The following is an 18,138-nucleotide window of genomic DNA, read 5'->3' as shown; positions in this document are numbered from 1 at the left end:
TGCAAAGCATGATGGTGTCAGAAAGAAGAATAACAAGGATATAATTCTTCCAAGATATAATGGGGGACAGAGTGAAATTGCAGCCTGGCCATCAGCAAAGCAGCACAGGAGGCAGCAGAGTTGGAGCCGAATGCACAGGTCCAGCCCGAAAGCGTGTCCGAGCACATCCCAAGACAAGGAAAAGCCAATATGGAGATGAAGGACTTCCACCAATGTCCCTGGGGCTGAAAAATAGCCAGCAGAAAAGCTCATCTGGTGGCACAGCACTGCTGCAGGATACTGAAACCACCAGAGAAAGTCTTGCAAGGAGGGTACAAGATGCAGGTAAGCGGATGGGGAGATGTCTGTGTGTGTGACACAACAGACTGCCGTGTATCTCTTGCGGACACACAAGTTTCACTACCTGCACACATTCATTGTCTAAATAGAAGTTTAGTCTCTGACTGCAGAGAGGGCTACAGAAATTTAAGGGCAGCAGAAGACTTCCCAAAACGCAAGCTCCTGACTTCAGCAACATAGCTGGAAAAGCCACTTACTCGGCAGCTTGGTGGGGCTTTTCCCCCTCTGTGCTTTCCAGAAAGCAGGTAGAAATTTCCTTTGCTTTTAGTTTCAGTAAGAAACCTGACACAGCTATGAGGATGCAGCAGTCTGCCTGTTTGATTTATTTTCCAATCAACTTATTTGCTAAGAAAAATCATTGCACCGAGTGAATTATTTCTCTATGGCAGCTTTTCGGAATGAAAGTGTATTTCTGAAGAAAAAAATTGCCTTGAAGCAGGGGCTGATTTGAAACAGAACTATGCAAAAAAAAAAAACAAAAAACAGCACCAAAAAAAACCCAAACAAACCCCCAAAAATAAGCAAATAAAAAAAACCCCACAACCCACAAAAACACCAAACCCAAAAAATAGCAGCAGAAGACTTTCTTTCTCAATGAGAAAAGGTGTTTTTTTATAGTATCTGAAAATATTTAAAATAGATTTCATTGCACATAAGCTTCATTCAGTTCTGCCTTCCTCCAATCATTTAGGTTTCAGGGTGGGAACAGCAACAAAAAAAAAACAACAACCCTGCAACCTAAAACCAACACCACCACTCTACCAAATCTGAATGTTCCCTTCAAGTCATTCTATTCAGAAAAATCTTCCAAAGCCAGCGAAAATACAGCCTCCAGAAAATCCACCTTGAAAACAAATCTGTGCGACTTTTATCCAGAACAGGTGTATTTTTTAAAATCTAGGAACCGTAATATCAACTGCTGTGGTTACTCTTAACTGGTTGCTCTTCCTGTTCAGTTTTAGATCATTCATATGATTTACAGCAAAATATCCAGTAAAACAATCTATGTGACTTACTGAACAACAGAGACGAGAGCCTGAAAGCAAGGGTCAGATATGGAACAATATTAACTGGAGTCTAAGAATTTAATTTTGTTATTAAGGAAAGCTCAGTAAATACAGCAGCAGAGAGAGGAGATCATGAAAGAGCAAAGCACAGCTACACTGGAAAGGATTGCTACATGTAACACAACTATGCCAGAGAGCCCAAGCAGAAGATTTGCTTTTGGGGTATCTCAGGGAGATTAACTCCTCAGCAGGCACCAGGTTCTATGGCACCTTCCACAGGGGCTGTGTAAACACTCTTTAGGTCCTGGTGTTACTCTTTCAGACAGCAAGTGACTGAGCAAATTGAGAAATGTTTTTCATGGCATAGACACTCTGGAAGGGAGGAACTCTGCCTTTCTTCATGTTTATTTTTACAGTTTTTAAGAGCTGACATTGCTTTGGAGCACTAGCCCTAATCCACCTACTTCCTGGATGTGGAGAAATTTTTATTCAGTCTCAAGAGCAGACTAAAACCCAAACAAAAAGGCTTTTTTTTGTTGAAGTTCACAAATAATGAGGACAATACAAATCAAGGATGCTGAAGCCAAATCAAATGCTGCTCAAGTATTTAAGAGGTTCCAGACCAGTAGAATCCAAGCACCAAAATCCACTATAGTCCTTTTTTATTTTTAAGGAGCATGGATCAAGAGCAGCACTACTATTGAATGGCCAGGCAAAACAACTTCTACCTCACCTCCAAGACTACAGATTACTGCAGGAAGAAAAGACTCAGACCCACAAGATATCCTGCTATCCAAATCCGCATCACAGTCTCAATTCAAAGAGACATAGGCTTTTGTCAACTGATTTCTGTTACAAGAATCTATGCTGTACTACCATCTCCACATGGCAACACTACTATCTATATTGTATTTTTTCAGGGACTTGAATCATTTAATTCTGAAAAGCTGGAGTGTGGGTTCACCATAAAACTCCCAGATCAAAGTCTTTCCCAGCTCTGTACACATGGTCATGAAGTTTCCACTTGGTTACTGGTTTGCACTTGTGCTTTGTGTTTTGTTGGCCATCCTTGAACCTCTTCCCAATTGAAATGAAAATATTTTGCATAAGGTCAAATAAAAGTCATTTAAAACCAGCAGCAGCAATGATGTTAAAATAAGATACCAATGGCGTTGATGTTAAAATAAGAAATAAGAGGACTGATCTTCATCTTCACAATCTGCTAGTTAAAAGCAGCCCATCTTTTCCCCACCACACTTTTTTTTTAAGAAAGAACACAAGAACCACCACCAGTGCACAGCAAAGCCATCCCTAATTGCAGCATAATTAAACATACCCTGATTCTCTCCTCCCAGTTTAAAGAAGGTCTGTATTCAATTATAAAAGCTGGCCAAGAGAAAGCAATACAGCACTGTGGGTCATATTTTTTCTGCAATGTACAGTCCCAGATGATAATCACAGCAAAGACACTCTGTGGAGATGACCTTGTTATTCAGTAAGTCATTCAAAGCAGTTGTGCTAATTTTAAAGCTTGGATACATACCTGAACGGAGTTTTGAAAGGCTGATCCATGACCGAGCATTTATTCGTTTATGCAGTTGTGCCAGCATCACAGATGAGCACTTGAAACTGTTACTCTTCAAATGCAGGCACGGAATTGTGTCTGCATTTTCCCCCTGCTTGTGGGGGTTGTACAAGTGGCGTTCCACTTGTAATTCTTGTGGGGTTACACGTAAGTAACTGGTTTATCAGCTATTGTCTTTTTTCCACAAGCCATTTTAAAACATGCATGAGTATGTGTGCTTGCACATACACACACCCTAACCCTGTGCTTTAGGCCACCTTCTAGGACATAGAAAATTACAAATTTGCCTTCTCTGCTTTGTCCTATGGTTTGTTTGTTTTTTGTTTTTCTGGGGCTTTTTTTTAATATCTCTTGATTCTTGTATAAAAGCCTGATCTTGACCCTGAAAACTGATGCAATGCTACAGTGCTGAATGCAGAACTGTAGGATAAGCGAAGTCTCCTAAACAGAGTTGCCAGATCACCAGGTTTACCTATACTGCCATGATCTTGATTCTCTTATCTAGCAGAAACATACCTCCATTTTCTGCATAATAGCTATCTTCATAGCCTGTGTGTCTCTGGGATTCTGAGTAGTGCTTCTTCCACTTTTTTTCTTCTTGCAGTTCTTTCTGTTGTAGAAGACGGGCAATGTCCTGCAGAGATGAAAGGAAACAGAGATCACGTTTCCTCCTAAAATATGTCTTCAGATGCTTCTATTCAAATTCTTAACTCAATTACAAAAATCCTGTCTGAAAAATTAAACAAGGTTACTCTGAAATTCAATCCCTGGGCTGGATGAGTTCCAACTTAGCAGTTGAGACAAGGGAGCATCTCAGCAACTAGTATCCAACCTCACCCAGGTCCACTAACTGAGCTTCCAGCACTGTGGCAGACTTGCAGGTTCTTGTTCCACTTGCACACAAGCCTGCAAAGCTCTAATGGCCAAAGCATGGCAGAAGGAATTGTGTGTGGAACCTCAGGCCTTCAACAAGGATTTTAAAGTCAAGCAAGCACACACCTACTCACACAAGTGCACTGGACCTCACCCTGGACTACACCAGGAAATCAGAGGCAAAGAATGTCTACAGCTGAAGCCACTTCTGACTGGAAGAAGGTCTCAGAGAAAGTCATGAACTTGCTTCAAACTGGCTGTAATTTACAGGCACTGTAAGATGCCAGGCAGGGAAATGAATCAGTTTGACAGACAGAGGCTGAAGGAAAGAAAATCGAAAGGGACATTAGGAGGAACAGGCTAGGTACAAGGCAGGACTGCTGCAAGGACTGCAGATGTATATCATCTATCACAGTTTTGGTAGATGTGCCATCAAAGAGAACAGCACTCAATTTTCCCAACTGGTTTTCCTTTGAGATGACTAATGGATCAACAAGGCCCATCAACAGCAAACAGCTCCCTAAGGTTTGCACATCCAGGGTCCAGAAGCTTGCTGAGTCAGTGGAACTAGTCTGAAGCGAGGAAGAAAAGCTGGAAGATAGCAGCAGGAGGGTATGCTAGCCCTTTGGATTATATTCCTTTAAGCTTCCCTAATCCTCAGGACCTTTACAGAGCCATGCATGTAAAGTGCACACTGCAGGCAGGAACGGCATCACTGAAATGCAAACTTAAGAGTATCAACACCCTGCAGAGCAAAGAAGCCAGCACTGGAGAACACTGAACTGGCGTTCAAGTGCAAACTATTATTTCAGGATTCAGATCAGATCTGCTCAGTGACAACTTTTTTGCAGAACCTGTAGAGGCTCTTTACCAATAAAAAAAAAAAAAGGAAAGAAACCCAACCTCCCCTCGCCCCCAGTTTTCTTCCACTGAGAAGGTTAATGTCTTCTAGCAAATACAGTAGGTCTATAAATATATGGGCTTAAGCACATTATCTCCAGGACTGAGACAGCTCAGGACTTGCAAATCCACACAAACCACTTCTTACAAACTGGACTTACAAGCAGGTAGGCTTAGTACTTCATTTAAAAACCCCGCAGACCAGACTGGATCTGCCTCAACCACAGCATTGGCATAACATTACTAGCCACTACTGATACTAGAAAGCTATTGTACACACTGGGCAGCTACTGCACCCTCATGTGTGACTAGTTGCAAGGACCTGTTGTCAGACTGCTGACATGCCAGCAGCTTTTTATGTAAAGCAGGAAGGAAAGATGCAACTCCCATAGCCAACATGAGTAGTATTGTACCCCGACTGTCTTCCTGATAAAAATCAGAGAGGTTGTCACACTTACAGCAAAAATCCTTTAGCCCACAGTGTTCCTTCTACCCTGTTACCACAAGCTTCTCTTGGAAACCTTCCACATCTGCTTAGGCAACCTTTCAGTACTTGCTTGGAGTTAACGGAATAAGAAGAAAATGAGGTCTTGCACAAGCAAACTGAGGCATCTGTCAGGTAAGGACAGATTCTTATTTCAGGCTTTTCCAGGAGACACAGTATTGTATCCAAGATCGTGCTATACAGAAAATTCCACCAGATGCCTCTTGAGCATCTTAAGACTACTCAGACTTCTCAGGAAACTATCTGTAATCAAAATGGGGCCACACTCCAGGCTCACACGGGTGCTCCTCCACCCTGTGGCTTTCTTGAACACCCAATTTGACAGGCTGACACAATAAGGTGATCAATTCAAATCCATGGACAGCCCATACTGCCTGCTCTCAAGCAACAGCAGCAATGTTGTTTTGTGATTCTGAAATCACAAAAACAATCTGCTACCAAGAAACTGCAACAGTGTTCAGACTGTGAAAGACTAATGTAAAGATGAAGTAAGGTAATGGAGAAGCCAGAGATGGATGGCTGGGCTGAGGGTTCTGCTGAAGTCTTTGCACCAAACAAATCAGGACCTAGGATTCTCCAAAAAGTAGTACCTGTCTTCTTGTGTATTACTTGCCCTCTTCTCTAGCAAGGCCACTGGACCAACAATTCTTGTGACCCTTGAGTGTAAGGATTGACTGTATCTTATTGCTGTAACAGGACTCCCCAAAATCTATGTGCATGCAGAGATCTGTGAAGACCAGGCATGACACCACGCAAGCCAGACCCTGTGGCTAATGACCAAGAAATACCTGCACTGAAAGGGCTGCTACAAATAGCCCTGCCATCCCTGCAGCTTTAAAGGTTACCTCATCTTTTTCCTCTTGCCTGCGGCGCTGCTCCGCTTCAAACACAAGCTTCACTTGGATTTCCTGAGCAATCTCGCAGTCCTGTCGCTCTCTAGAAGGCAAGGAGACAAGGATTATAGGCAGCTAAAGTCACAGGCATCAGCAGCCTGGAAAAAGGGATAAAGGAGCTAAAGAACCCATTTAATTTATACAGAAGAATTATTACTTGGTGTTAGCACAGAGCCTATGAATCCTCATCAGGGACCAGAACTCCCTGTACTTACTGCTGGCCAAATTTAGAAAATCAGTCTCAAAACATTCACAAACAGAGTATAAAGCAAGAGAAAACAGATTCATTGCCAGTTTCCTAAGAAAGGAAGTAGGTACCACAGGATAGGCCAAGGCAGAGCGAGGAGTCTGCAAACAGTCTTTAATTCTGCTGAAGAGTTTTCGTGCATGTGGTGCCAAAGGAGGGGTTTAGGTTAATGCAGGTGTTTCTGAGAAGTGGTCTTCACATGAAAGCCAAGAGGGAGAAAGTGCAGAAATGCTGACAGTAAAATGCAGAACATAGGCCAAGCGGAGGCTGGAGGTGGCTGTTCAGTAATGAATGAGAAATGCTGCTGTGGTGGGATGAGACACAAAAGCAGAAACGGTGCCAAGAGGCAAGAGAGAGACATGCATCAAAACAAGGCATCAGAGAGCCATTGTTGCAGTGCCAGGGTGGATGTGGGAACACAAGATTGTATTAACTGGGTACAGAGAGATACTGGAGTAATTGAGACATGAAATGAGAGTTTCATCTGTGCAGATAGACTGGGAAGGCCATATTTCAGGGATGTCATACAGAAAGCATCTGCAAGAATTGTGTCACACTCAACTGTGCACTCTGATGCCCAGCAAACAGGCTGCCCAGGGGTTCCAGAAAAGGGCTGAGGGACTTGAGAAGAAAGATTAAGAACTATCTTTTTCATTACTGTTGAAATTGAGCCAAAGACTAACTCTAAACAGGTCAGAAAAATCAATCTAAGCTGTCACTGCAATTAAGGCTACTGCAAGGGAAGGCACAGAAGGAAGTGGAGAATGGGAAGAGCAGCAGGCAGAGCTTGAATTATTAGTATACTGTCTTTTGAATAATACACTGATGATGATCAGATAGGTGATGGGAAGACTACAAAGAGCGTATTATGGAAGTCAAACAAATATTTCAAGAGAAGCAGGTTCAGGTATGTCAAAGTTGTGCTGTGTGGACTGAAGCAACTAGTTCTAGGCTTGAGCAAGGACCACAGCATAAATGACCTAGTGAACTTGGAGGAAAAGGAATGGAAGAGAGTCTATGACACATGTGCAGGAAAATAGTAAGTGCAGACAAGCACTTTCAGTGGCAAAACAGACAAAGTGGTATGGCTGAAGCAGCCAGTGGCACCAGGAAGCCTTCTTTTATAGAAAGTGGAGTGAGAGAAGCAGAAGAGTGGCTTAGGGTGGTGAGGAAGGACACTGCAACAAGAAGAGGGTTTACAGAACAAATGCCACTAAGAGACAACTAATTTGTCATAGGTAACAACAAGCAACATGCAGCAGGAAGGAAAAGAAGCTTCTTTATTTCTGTCAACTGCTCCTTGGAAGCAGACATGAAACTAGGTACTGCATGTTATTTATATACCCTTCCCCAAGCACATATGAATCCCAAGTCAATGTTACAACATTTCCTTCCATTTCCCACACCACCACACTCACAAAAAATTACACATATCCATAAACTGACTCACCTCTAGAGACACCCTGAAAGGCACTCAGGAATTTCAGTGTCTGTAGGGCTGGAATTATCAATAGGTCAAATATCTTCAGACATCAGGTTCTCTTATCCAGGTAATAAAACCTGGCATTTTGTGTGTGTTCCTGTATGTATTTCACTTAAAAGAAAGGCCTGTTCAAAGACACACAAGCTCATGCAGCAGCAAATCTAGTTCTTGAACCTGCCATATAAAAAGGGACCTTGGCAAACCTGCCACCAGCAGGGAACCAGTCCCCAGCAAAACAATAGCTGAATATGCAAATCCTGAGGAGCAGGCTGTCAGTGGGCCCAAGAGAGCAAATCCTTTATGACCCCAGTCTCAGAGGACATGTATCCAGGTAGAAAAATCAGTTAGAAAGGTCAGACATATCAAGGCATTGCACATCTCCAGTTCCCCCAACACCTGTGAACTGAGCTAAGGTGCCAAGTTCATCAGCTCCAACTGACTTGCTAAATGCTTAGAATACATCTTGTTGCAGACAAACAGGAGATAAAAAAAAAACAGCTAATCATCTTTCAGAGCCAAGGCAACAAGGCCACTTCTTCATTTACAGCAAAGAATACTCCAAGTAATGCAAAAGCAGAAGTATTTGCTTGTTCCTGATGGTATGCATCTTGGAATACACCATATCAATCTCTAAGAACCACTGAACAGCAACAGGGGATCATATTCTGGGTTTTACTGCTCAGTGGTAAATGCTGAGACTTGATTAGTTAATCAACATAAGCTAGTGGTTCAATTTGACTGAGCATAAGAAAATACTGCCCTTCTTGTCCTCTTCTTGTCCTTCAATTTCTTTATTGTGAGTTCAAGTGCCCATCAGCCCCCAGAAACTGACCAGAGCGACATAAACATCATCATCCCTGAACACCACTACTATGTACATGCCCATTGTTCCTGGGCAGCCAGGAGTGTTAAAAGTGTCAGGGAACCTCTACATCAGTTTAGGGAAAAGAGGAAAAAAGTCAGTGTGATTAGAAGCCATTCACATTGGCTGCAGGAACTAGCAGTTGCCAGATGAGGAGTTGAAAAAAAAAAAATTAAAAGGTTTAAGGGAACTGTTTAAAGGAACTGCTCATGTTAGTGTAATAGAACCATCACAGCACTGGAAGCGAAACAAGGAAGGAGCATATTTTCACGGTATTTCCAACAGTTATTTTAGCAACCTTGCTACTATGCTTGGCAGCATACAGATTGCTCATCTAGATGCGAGAGATGTTTCTAAAGAAGCATGAAAAAAAGTTTGATGCTTCCCTGAATTCCTAAAAGTTATTTCTATTCCCTCATTTATCTTCACAAAGTCTTTCTGAGAGAATCTAGGATTTGAAAGACAAAAGAAAGCCAATAAATTTGAAGAACTTTTTTATGTTCCCTGTTTCTAAAGGCCACCCAGTTCTGCCCATTTAATCCTATGATCACCTTTCAATGTCAAACTGTCCTAGATGATAAGGAAAGCAACAACAGCAAAAATCATTTTGTTGCCAGAACATGCTGATCTTGCAAAAGAAGACTGTGGGAATGTACAAAGAATTAAGGAAGAAAAAGATCCAATTACAAAAGGATGCCTCCAACTTTTTTTTACTATCCTTGCAGAAGAGCTCAAGCTTTCAGGAGCAGAACGGCTGCTGACACAACGTTTTTCATCAGCAGTTCTGCCTGTAACTTGGCCCACAAAGTTCATAAATAGCACTTCAGAGTCCTACAAAAAGAAAATGTTTGCAGTTCCCAAGCGAGTAACACAAAGGAATCATCCCTGCCATGCAAAATTAATTTGTATATTATCACTTACATGCTCACAGCTCTAATTGGTAATGAAGACAAAATTATTGAAAGAAAGCACAGACTTCAGATACACACATGTATCTACCCAGTGCTGCCTGAGCATGCTGGGATCATTTAAAACACTGGCTGATCTGTCACGCCCCAACTTCAGATCTTTTATGAACAGCTCCTTTGAAGCCAGTCCTATATCTCACACATCTGCAATACAGAGCTTTTCTACTTCATCGCTGTCTCTGCCAGATGAGCCACCCAACTGCAGCTGGTGGGTGGCACCACAGAGCACGACACAAGCCAGAGGCAGCACACCCGCTGGGAGATGCATCCTGCCATGCAGACCCTCCATTTGCAGGGAGCCGCATCTTCCCATCTCTCATCACTGGGATCTGACTGAACCCTATCACATGATCCATTTGTCTCTTGCATTGCAAGAGACTAAGTTGGGGGGAAGCAAAACACACCAAACACACACACAAAAAGAACCACACAAAAAAAACCAAACCAAACAAACAAAAAATTAGAAAAGAAAAGCACCAACATCCACTCTGGGTTGGAAAGCACAGCTTGTTTCGCCCTGCACTGCCACTGTTTCATTTCTATACCACCTCCACAGCTTAAGAACCATGGCACACACAAAGCCAAGTCTCAGGCCACAGGGTCAGATCTGGTGCGTGGGGCCTGAGCAAACCTACAGAGCAAACTGAACACCCATAAACATCCTCCCACAGCTGCTGCACAAGTCAGAGATTGCAGGAGAAGACCTGTACCCCAACACCCATCTCCACCCTGGGGCAGAAGCCTTCTTCCCAGGTCACTTCACACTGGAATATCTACAAGCGCAAGCATGAGCCCCTCAAAAGCACTCAAGAAGCACAGTGTAAACAAACCAATATGTGCAATTTTCACAAGACAGAGAATTCACTGTAACACTGTGTATTTCTGTGGTGTTATTTCTTCTTTCTCAGACTTTAGCCATAGACAAGGTAGACAGATGCAAGTGGCCAAGTTACCCCATTTGCCCACAGGGAGCAGTACAGGAAGGCTCCTTCCCATGGTCAGGCAACAGAAACTAAGCCAGGATTGGCCCCAGGACCACTTACTCCCAACCCTGTTCTCATTACTGTGTGCCAGAGCCTAGTAGTATCAATACTTTTACAGCAACAGATAGCCAAAGAAAAAAGGAAACAGAAGGCTGATCAACCTGTACCCCACATACTGTCAATCAAAACTCAGAACAGCTGACTTCAGTGCTCTGACCAAACAGGACCAGCATTTCAGCAGCTCCATCCCAAACTCACAAGTCTTTTTGGTGTTTTTGGATTTGAGCACGTGCTTTCAGATCCTCTTCTTTTTGCAGTTGCTTGGCCACCTGCAAGTCATGTTGCACGAGACGATTACGCTGAACATTTGTTGCCAAGTGATGCTCAACTGGAAATAAACACAGACAAGAACCCTCAAATCAACCGGCAGAACTTTATGGTGTGAATGAGACAAAGCAAGTGGGACGAAGATGCCAGGCCAAAAGGGAAGACAGTTCTTGTCAGGGAAACATGCAGTATGTCTAAAGGTGGGGAAGTCCTGAACTGAAACTACACTAGCAGCTTAAGATTGCCTCATTTTAGCACTGAGGGGGCTGCATATGTGTGTTACCAAAACAAGATCTGCATATTTTCAGCACATCCAGGTTTAGAGGGAATGCTTTTTAGGCTCTGAATCTCATTTTCTGGCCATGGGAAATTATCCTAGATTAGTAAATTATGGCTGGAAGGGACCACCAGAGGACAGTGAGGATGAGCTGAACCTAAACCACCTCTGATGGATGCTTTGGTAATTTGTTCTCAAGACCCTCTGGAGGAAGAAACTCTTCTTACTCTCAACATAATCGTTTCCAGAATCTCATTACCTTTATATTTAGTAACAGAGCAACCAAGTACTATAGTGAATCCTTTACCATACATGGATACTGCCTGCAAGAAAAGATGGCAATGTGAGCAGCAGCTGAGAGAGCCATCTTTAATTCAGTGTTCTCAGGTTCCAGCAGCAAGGGCAGAACTTCAGTGCAAGCTACACACTTGGCAGAGTAGCTGGAATGGTATTAGCACCTAGCAATGGTAGATACCAATGGTCTTGGCACCCAGCAAAGCAGATTAGAGAGGCCACCACACCAGAAGCTACAATGCAAACATAACCCAAAGTAACAGATAAGCAAGTTAAAAAAAGAAAATATGTAAAAATCACCAGTCACTTCTAAGTTTCTGGCTGTACTTTTTTTCCTCCTTTTTAAACCCTTGTAATGTAGAGCTGCCCTACCTCAAAGCGTCTTAAAAGGAAGCTTTCTTTCAAAAGGCAAGCACTAGCAATTGTAAAATAAGTACATAAACAGACCTCTTCTGGTTGCATTTCAGATCAGTCTATAAAACTTGAAGGTTCCAAAATTGCTAGTCGTTTCTAAAAAACGTGCACAGCAACAAAACCTCAAGTGCACTCCCACATGCAGTTTTATCATGAACAGCATAAACAAACTCAAATCTCAAAAGAGAGCACAAAATTAAAACATGAAATACAACTCTCTAGGTACAACAGGAGGTTGTATCTCTAGGGGCCAACATGAGCTGGGACACAAAACAGAGTGTTGTTACAGGACAGTGAAGACAGTAATAATAATCTGGATTCCATTAAAAAGAAGAAAAATGAAATCAAAGCAAGAAAGGTTTTTCTTAGCAAAAAGTGAAAGAAAAGAGGATTTTTCTTAACAAAACCAAAGACGTATCTGTTGGGGAAAATGTTTCAGTTTGTTCCAAAGATCACTGCTACTTACTTTCCTGCTCCTGTAAATTGTGGGCCAAAGTATGATCTTCCAAAATAGCAAAGTCTCGACACACTAGACAGGGAAACAAAGACAAGAGAATTAGCATCAGGACCAAAAAAAGAAAGTATCAAAAAAGCTGTGTCAGGGGAGCATACATACGCAGAGATTCCTGACATACTTTCTACCAGCCAAGGTCTGGACTTGGTCTGTTTTCCCTCTCCTTGTGGCTATTTTTGCATGCATATACTTCTTCATCCCTGTTTGCATAAAAAGCCTTCTCCACTCTCCCCTCCACCTCTGCTTCTTTAGCTGAAGACCAGAATTGCCACTGGATTAAAAACCCCTGTATTCCACACAGACTTATACCAATGCACTGACTGTGTTCAACTTAAACCAAGAACAAGGCTTTGTGCTTACTATGGCTTTCTTTGCCATGTTAAAAGTCCAGGAATAGTATTTTCTCTGCACAAAGGCACATGCACACTGTCACCTGTCTAGAGTGGAGCACACTGAACTCCAAGGATCTCACTGCAAGGCATTTCTACCAGCTCAGGCATCATTTTACAGTTGTCTTTTGTAAGCTTCATTGATCTGTTTTTCAAGTGCAGATACTGGATTTGTACCTAGAACCCAGATAAGGGATCAACCACAGTATTAACAGCAGGGATAAGCACAGCTTCTTAAAAGATGCTGAAAACAACCCAGAAACAAGTTGAACGGGAAGGTGACGACCTCTCTTTGGCATCAGGCTGAAAGCAGCAGATTTTTGCCAATGCCTATCACTTTCACATCTGAACTTTCAAAGGAATGATCTACCCACACTGTAGAAAAACACCAGTACTTATTTTTAACTTGTTATGATAGGCAGCAGGTCAACAAAACACAAGTCACATATACACTGGGACAGAAGGACACGCACAGTACCTAGTTCAGCCTTTTGGTGATAGGTGCACATTAACTTCTCAGTGAACAAAGAACAAACTGTGCCCTGTGTCCCCCAGACTGCAGGATGGGGCCCCGCTCCACACATCTGCCATACACAGGGCTACTGTCTGCTTCAAGGGGAGTTTAAGGCAGATGCAATGAAAAATTTACACTGGAGTGGTCTGTCACTTGTGTTTCCCTCAATGTGACAAGCTGAGCAGCTCAACATGACCTGAGAGGGGAGTATGCCCCATCTGGAACATAAGGCACAAAGCAGAGAACTACAAGGTCCTTCCAAAGCTGCAGAGGGAGCACGCTGCCAGTGGGCTCCCTAGGAAACCCCCCCCAGGGAAGCTTACGATTTCTCTTTAACAGAGCACAGTGACAGCCTAGAAGAGAATGTGAAAATAACCCCAAACACCCCAGAATGTACCAAAACTACATGAAGAATTTATGAAGAATCCATTTATGAAAAGGGTTCAGAGAAGATAAAACATTTCCATCACTGCAAAGAGTGGAAAATACAAGGAAACAAGATGACAGCCGCATCTTCCCAAGCCACAGTCCAACAAGCCTTCCCTCTACTTGCACTGACGCAAATGCTCTGCTGGAGAAGCATCGAGATGTCCCTCTGCACTCAGGTATCTTCACAAAATATCTAGAAGAGTTTCTACTTGTGTACAGTAAGAGGTCAGATATATGATAAAAAAATAAAGCATTTTCAACAGAGTTTTTGTTGAGTCTTTCCGCATTTAAGGGTGTTTTAGAGATGACAAAAGCTCCCAACAGCAAGAGCAGTGCTTCAGGGAAGGAGAATGAGAAGCAGCAAGGTGGAGATGAGGACAAAGACTACAGTGGCTCACTTTTAGCAAGTACAATTCTGGATGGTGCAATTAAGGTTTTGTTATGTTTTGTTTGTTTGGGTTTTTTTTTATTGCAACTCTTTTTAAAAAAAGGAAAGAGGATAAAAACCACTAAATAGCACTGAAACACTTCCAGTGGGCATATGTATATAAACAAACAAATGCCGCCTTCAGCCATAGATCTGGCAAAGCCACCGCCCAGTTGCAGGCAGCAATGCTACTTTACAGGTGACACACCCAGGGCACTTGGTGGTCATGAACTTTTTCTATGGGACAGGGCAAGGGGATCTTGCCCATAGAGACTTTATTTCTGTGGTCCCTAATACTACTTCAGCTACATAGTACAATTGTGGAACGACCACCTTTTGCTTACAACAGGCATCATCTGGCCTCCTGGAAGGGGACAACCAACTTGAAGGTTTGAGCCCTGCTGTCAGTTCAGAGCTAAGGAAAAACACCTCAGTACAAAGCCACAGTCTGTCTAAATCTAGGGTGAGCTTTTCCCACCACATATTCAAGAAGCAGCACTTGCTCCTGACAGTTACAAAAATAAAAAGGGGGGGGGGGGGGGAGGAAGTGTTATTTTTAACTGCAATGGGTCTCTGAGCAAGTCCACTGCACAGCTGCCTGAACAGCTGTACTAGTAAGACAAAGCAGGCAGCACAGGAACAAGGGGGAGCTTTTCAGAGCTGCATCATTTTTGCATAAAAATTGCTGCTGTAAGAAATGCTTATGGCATCCCTGCCCTTCCCAACTCCTCTCTGGACAGGCTCATACACTGCTCTGTGCCCTATGCTATTCAAGAACTCTGCCTTGCTGCTCACTGCCGATGTTCCGGCAGACCTTTCCTACATCCTCCCCAGAGAAGCACACACACAGAGGAGGACTTTAGGGTTTTTTACTCCATTCAACCCACACCCAGACACACTTCTCTATTTGTTTGTGAAATAATATGTTGACAGAAACATGCTTGGCACACAGGCAAGAAAGTGGGAGGGCCGTAGTAGAACACTGCTGCGCTTGACAGTCTTGCACAACTCCCAAAAAGTCTCCTCTCCTCCAGTGATTATGTCCTACAATATAGCAATGACTGCTTAACCTTTTTGGACTGACAGGCCACTAAAAACTTTCTAAAGAAAGCATGGACTCAAAAGGCCAAGTGCATATACTTTTGTGTTGTTCTAGCTGCTCCTCCAGAGATCTGTTTGAAGTAGTCCATGGGCCTCCAAAGTTAAACAAACAAGCAAAAATAAAGAAACTCCTCTGGTCCTCTCTTCCTACAGGCCACAGCCAAAAGCTGCTGGATGCCAGAGACATAAAGCAAGGACCATGTCTGAGCATTTTTGGCTCTTCAGGACCGGCGTGTGCCACCTGGAGCTCACTGCATGGACGAGGAAGCAGGTACAGCACAGGGTACCATCACCTGCACTTCCCAGCTCAGGACCCAAAATAGCATAGTTCAGATCCAGCACCACTCTTAATACAGCCAAGCAGCACCAGGCCTGAGGCTGCACCAAACCACCACCCACCCTGTCTGCACAGAGGGACAAAAGCAAGTGGAGACAATGCCCCAAGTTGAAGAGCCTAGACATGAATACCTTTAAACAGTGATAATTATCCCATCAAGATCCACTATAGAGAGAAGGAAGCAGGATGGTTATTAACCTCTTGGATGCTGGAAGCTCCCAAGTGTCTGGGCTTCCATGGTGCCCCCATCTCACAGAGGACACAGCATGGAGCAACTGGTGTGGCAGCAGCAAGCCCAAGGTTTGATTCACATGTTTGGATTCATGCATGCACTGCTGAAGAAGCCAACTGACCGCATATGCACTCCCATTAAGCTGCTCTTACAAACCCACAAATGGATGGCTTGAGCACACAGCCTTTGCTTTGTGCTGCTGAAGCTGCTGGCAGGGCAGCACAAGACCTTCTGTTACTGTCAGAAACTTGCCTGGGCTGGCTGCCTCCAACTCATCAGAGCACATTATTCCCCAGTCTCATCAGCCTGAGAGCAACGCTGAAAGGAAGATGAGAACACCCATTACAGATATAATGAAGCACTGTCAGCTAGCCAGGTGGCAAGAGATGGGGACACCTGCAACTCCCTAGCAAGTTTGGGGTGATGGCAAGCACAGAGCATTCCCTCAAAAATTCACCCAGCACCCATGAGTCAAGCATGATCATAGCTGCAAGTAAGCCAAAGAAACCAACCCTCCATCCTTGAACATACGTACCCAACAATGAGGCAACTATGAAATAATTTGAGATGTGGACCAGCCAAGCATGGTCTAAAATGAAGCTTCATCAGTGCTGGTCTTCAAACCCTGCCCAGTCTCAGTGTGGCCCCAGCACACTCATTATGAGGGGTTATGTGCCCTGGGTTTGTGCTGAGAAATAGGATGGTTCAATGACAACTCAAGAGACTCGCAATTCCTCCTCTCTAAGAAGCTTCATCTTTAAAGGAAAGGAAATCTATCGCTTATTTCCTAAGTGTATACCTAAAAAGTGAAAGGTAAGATTAATGTTACATTCACTGCTGTGAATTAACTTGACTTCCCATTCCTGGGTTCTGGCTGAGAGCCAAACAAGCAGCAGGGGTGCAATCCAAGCAGCTACAACAGGCAAGTCCAGTGAAGCGTGAAACATAACAACAGGTTTACTATGGTCTGATTAAGCCAATCTGCCTTGGCACACTAGGGAGCAGGCCAAGAATCTGCACTTCTGGCACAGCTGTCAATAAAAGAAATGCCAGCCGAGGAATCCCAGCCGCTGCCACAGACAGCAGAGGTGCCAGCAGTGGCGGATGAGGGCAGAAGCACGGCTGGAAGCATCATCCTTTGCAGCAGTGGTGGGCTGCAAAATTCATGCAGTGGCATGAAAAGGGGATCCTGAAGAGCCTCTCTGCAAGCTCCAAGTACACGTCTTCTCCACTGGGAGGAGTTCACCCTGAAAATACGTCTCTCTAAGCACCAGTGCATCCGAGGCTCTTGCAAGCACAGTTGCAAGCCTGGCCTCTATGGCCAAGATAAGGTATAACAAATTGGAAAAAATTCACTAAATAACCTTTTCATATTCTGTCATCTGCTTCACTAGCTTTCTCCAGCTCCCTGGCTCAGCATTTAACACTAAACTGCTTCAAAGAAAGTGAGGTAACCACAACACAGGAGCCTTAGATGGTGCTGGCAATGCTTAGGTGTGTGATAAAGAGGCAGGTAACATCAAGGAATGGGTGGTATGAATGTGTACTGTCTCTACAAGAGGTCAAAGCCCACTAGCTTCACAAGCAAGGCTTACAGCAAAATACACTCCCCACTTCTGCCTGAAGTAATAGACTTTCGACATCCACTGAAGGCCCAAAGGGCCCCCTTGGTTCACGTGCTCTGGAACATCATCTACTTAAATGACCCAGGAACCACACATGCATGCCCCAAGCATTTCCCTTTGAGTCTTAAAAAACATCTCTTACTCCCCACCTCCTTCATTCCCAACATTTTCCCGTCAGCATCACATGTGGGATAATTCACAAAATAAACTAGAAAGTGTGAGTCATGCTTAGTTTAGAGCATCTGCAGTTTTTGAACCCTGAACTGAAGGCCAGGAGGGAGAGGAAAGATAAAAGTGACATAGGAAAAAAAAGCTTCATCAGCTAAAAATCACTTTTCATGGCCTACAGAGCTGACAAATTAAGTGGCAAGCAGCAACTGCAGCCTGTTACAAGTCAGCAGTTTCAAGATGTTATGAAGATCCCTGCAGGTTAGAAAACAAGGAGACACCTCATAGAGACTTACCAGCAGGGACTGGCCAGGCCACTCCAAGCCAGGTAAACTCTACAAAAATCTGCCAACTGTTTCCTTGAAATGAAGCCAACATGATCAAGCAGCCACCAGCTGAAGGTGAGAGGCTGCCCTGAGGGCAGCTTCCAGAGGAAACATGCAAA

The 18,138-nt window shown here is 43.6% G+C and overlaps 1 protein-coding gene across 3 annotated transcripts in view; it reads right to left on the bottom strand.

The window, feature by feature from the left end:
* Positions 1 to 18,138, bottom strand: part of CCDC50 (coiled-coil domain containing 50) — a 43,354-nt gene that overhangs the window by 13,466 nt on the left and 11,750 nt on the right. For all 3 annotated transcript variants that reach the window (XM_062606270.1, XM_062606269.1, XM_062606271.1), the window contains exons 2-5: positions 12,424 to 12,486; positions 10,904 to 11,033; positions 6,055 to 6,145; positions 3,448 to 3,565 (exon numbers count right to left, since the gene is read on the bottom strand). In XM_062606270.1, the coding sequence (XP_062462254.1) occupies positions 3,448 to 3,565; positions 6,055 to 6,145; positions 10,904 to 11,033; positions 12,424 to 12,486 (402 nt within the window). The remainder of the gene's footprint in view (positions 1 to 3,447; positions 3,566 to 6,054; positions 6,146 to 10,903; positions 11,034 to 12,423; positions 12,487 to 18,138) is intronic.

The sequence above is a fragment of the Pezoporus occidentalis genome, unplaced genomic scaffold (genome assembly GCF_034315485.1).
Source record: "Pezoporus occidentalis ecotype Australia unplaced genomic scaffold, CSIRO_AGI_Poc_V1 ctg95, whole genome shotgun sequence".
NCBI classification, from domain to species: Eukaryota; Metazoa; Chordata; class Aves; order Psittaciformes; family Psittacidae; genus Pezoporus; species Pezoporus occidentalis.
Note: the sequence above shows the minus strand (reverse complement) of the source record. Positions and strands in the feature narration are given on the sequence as shown.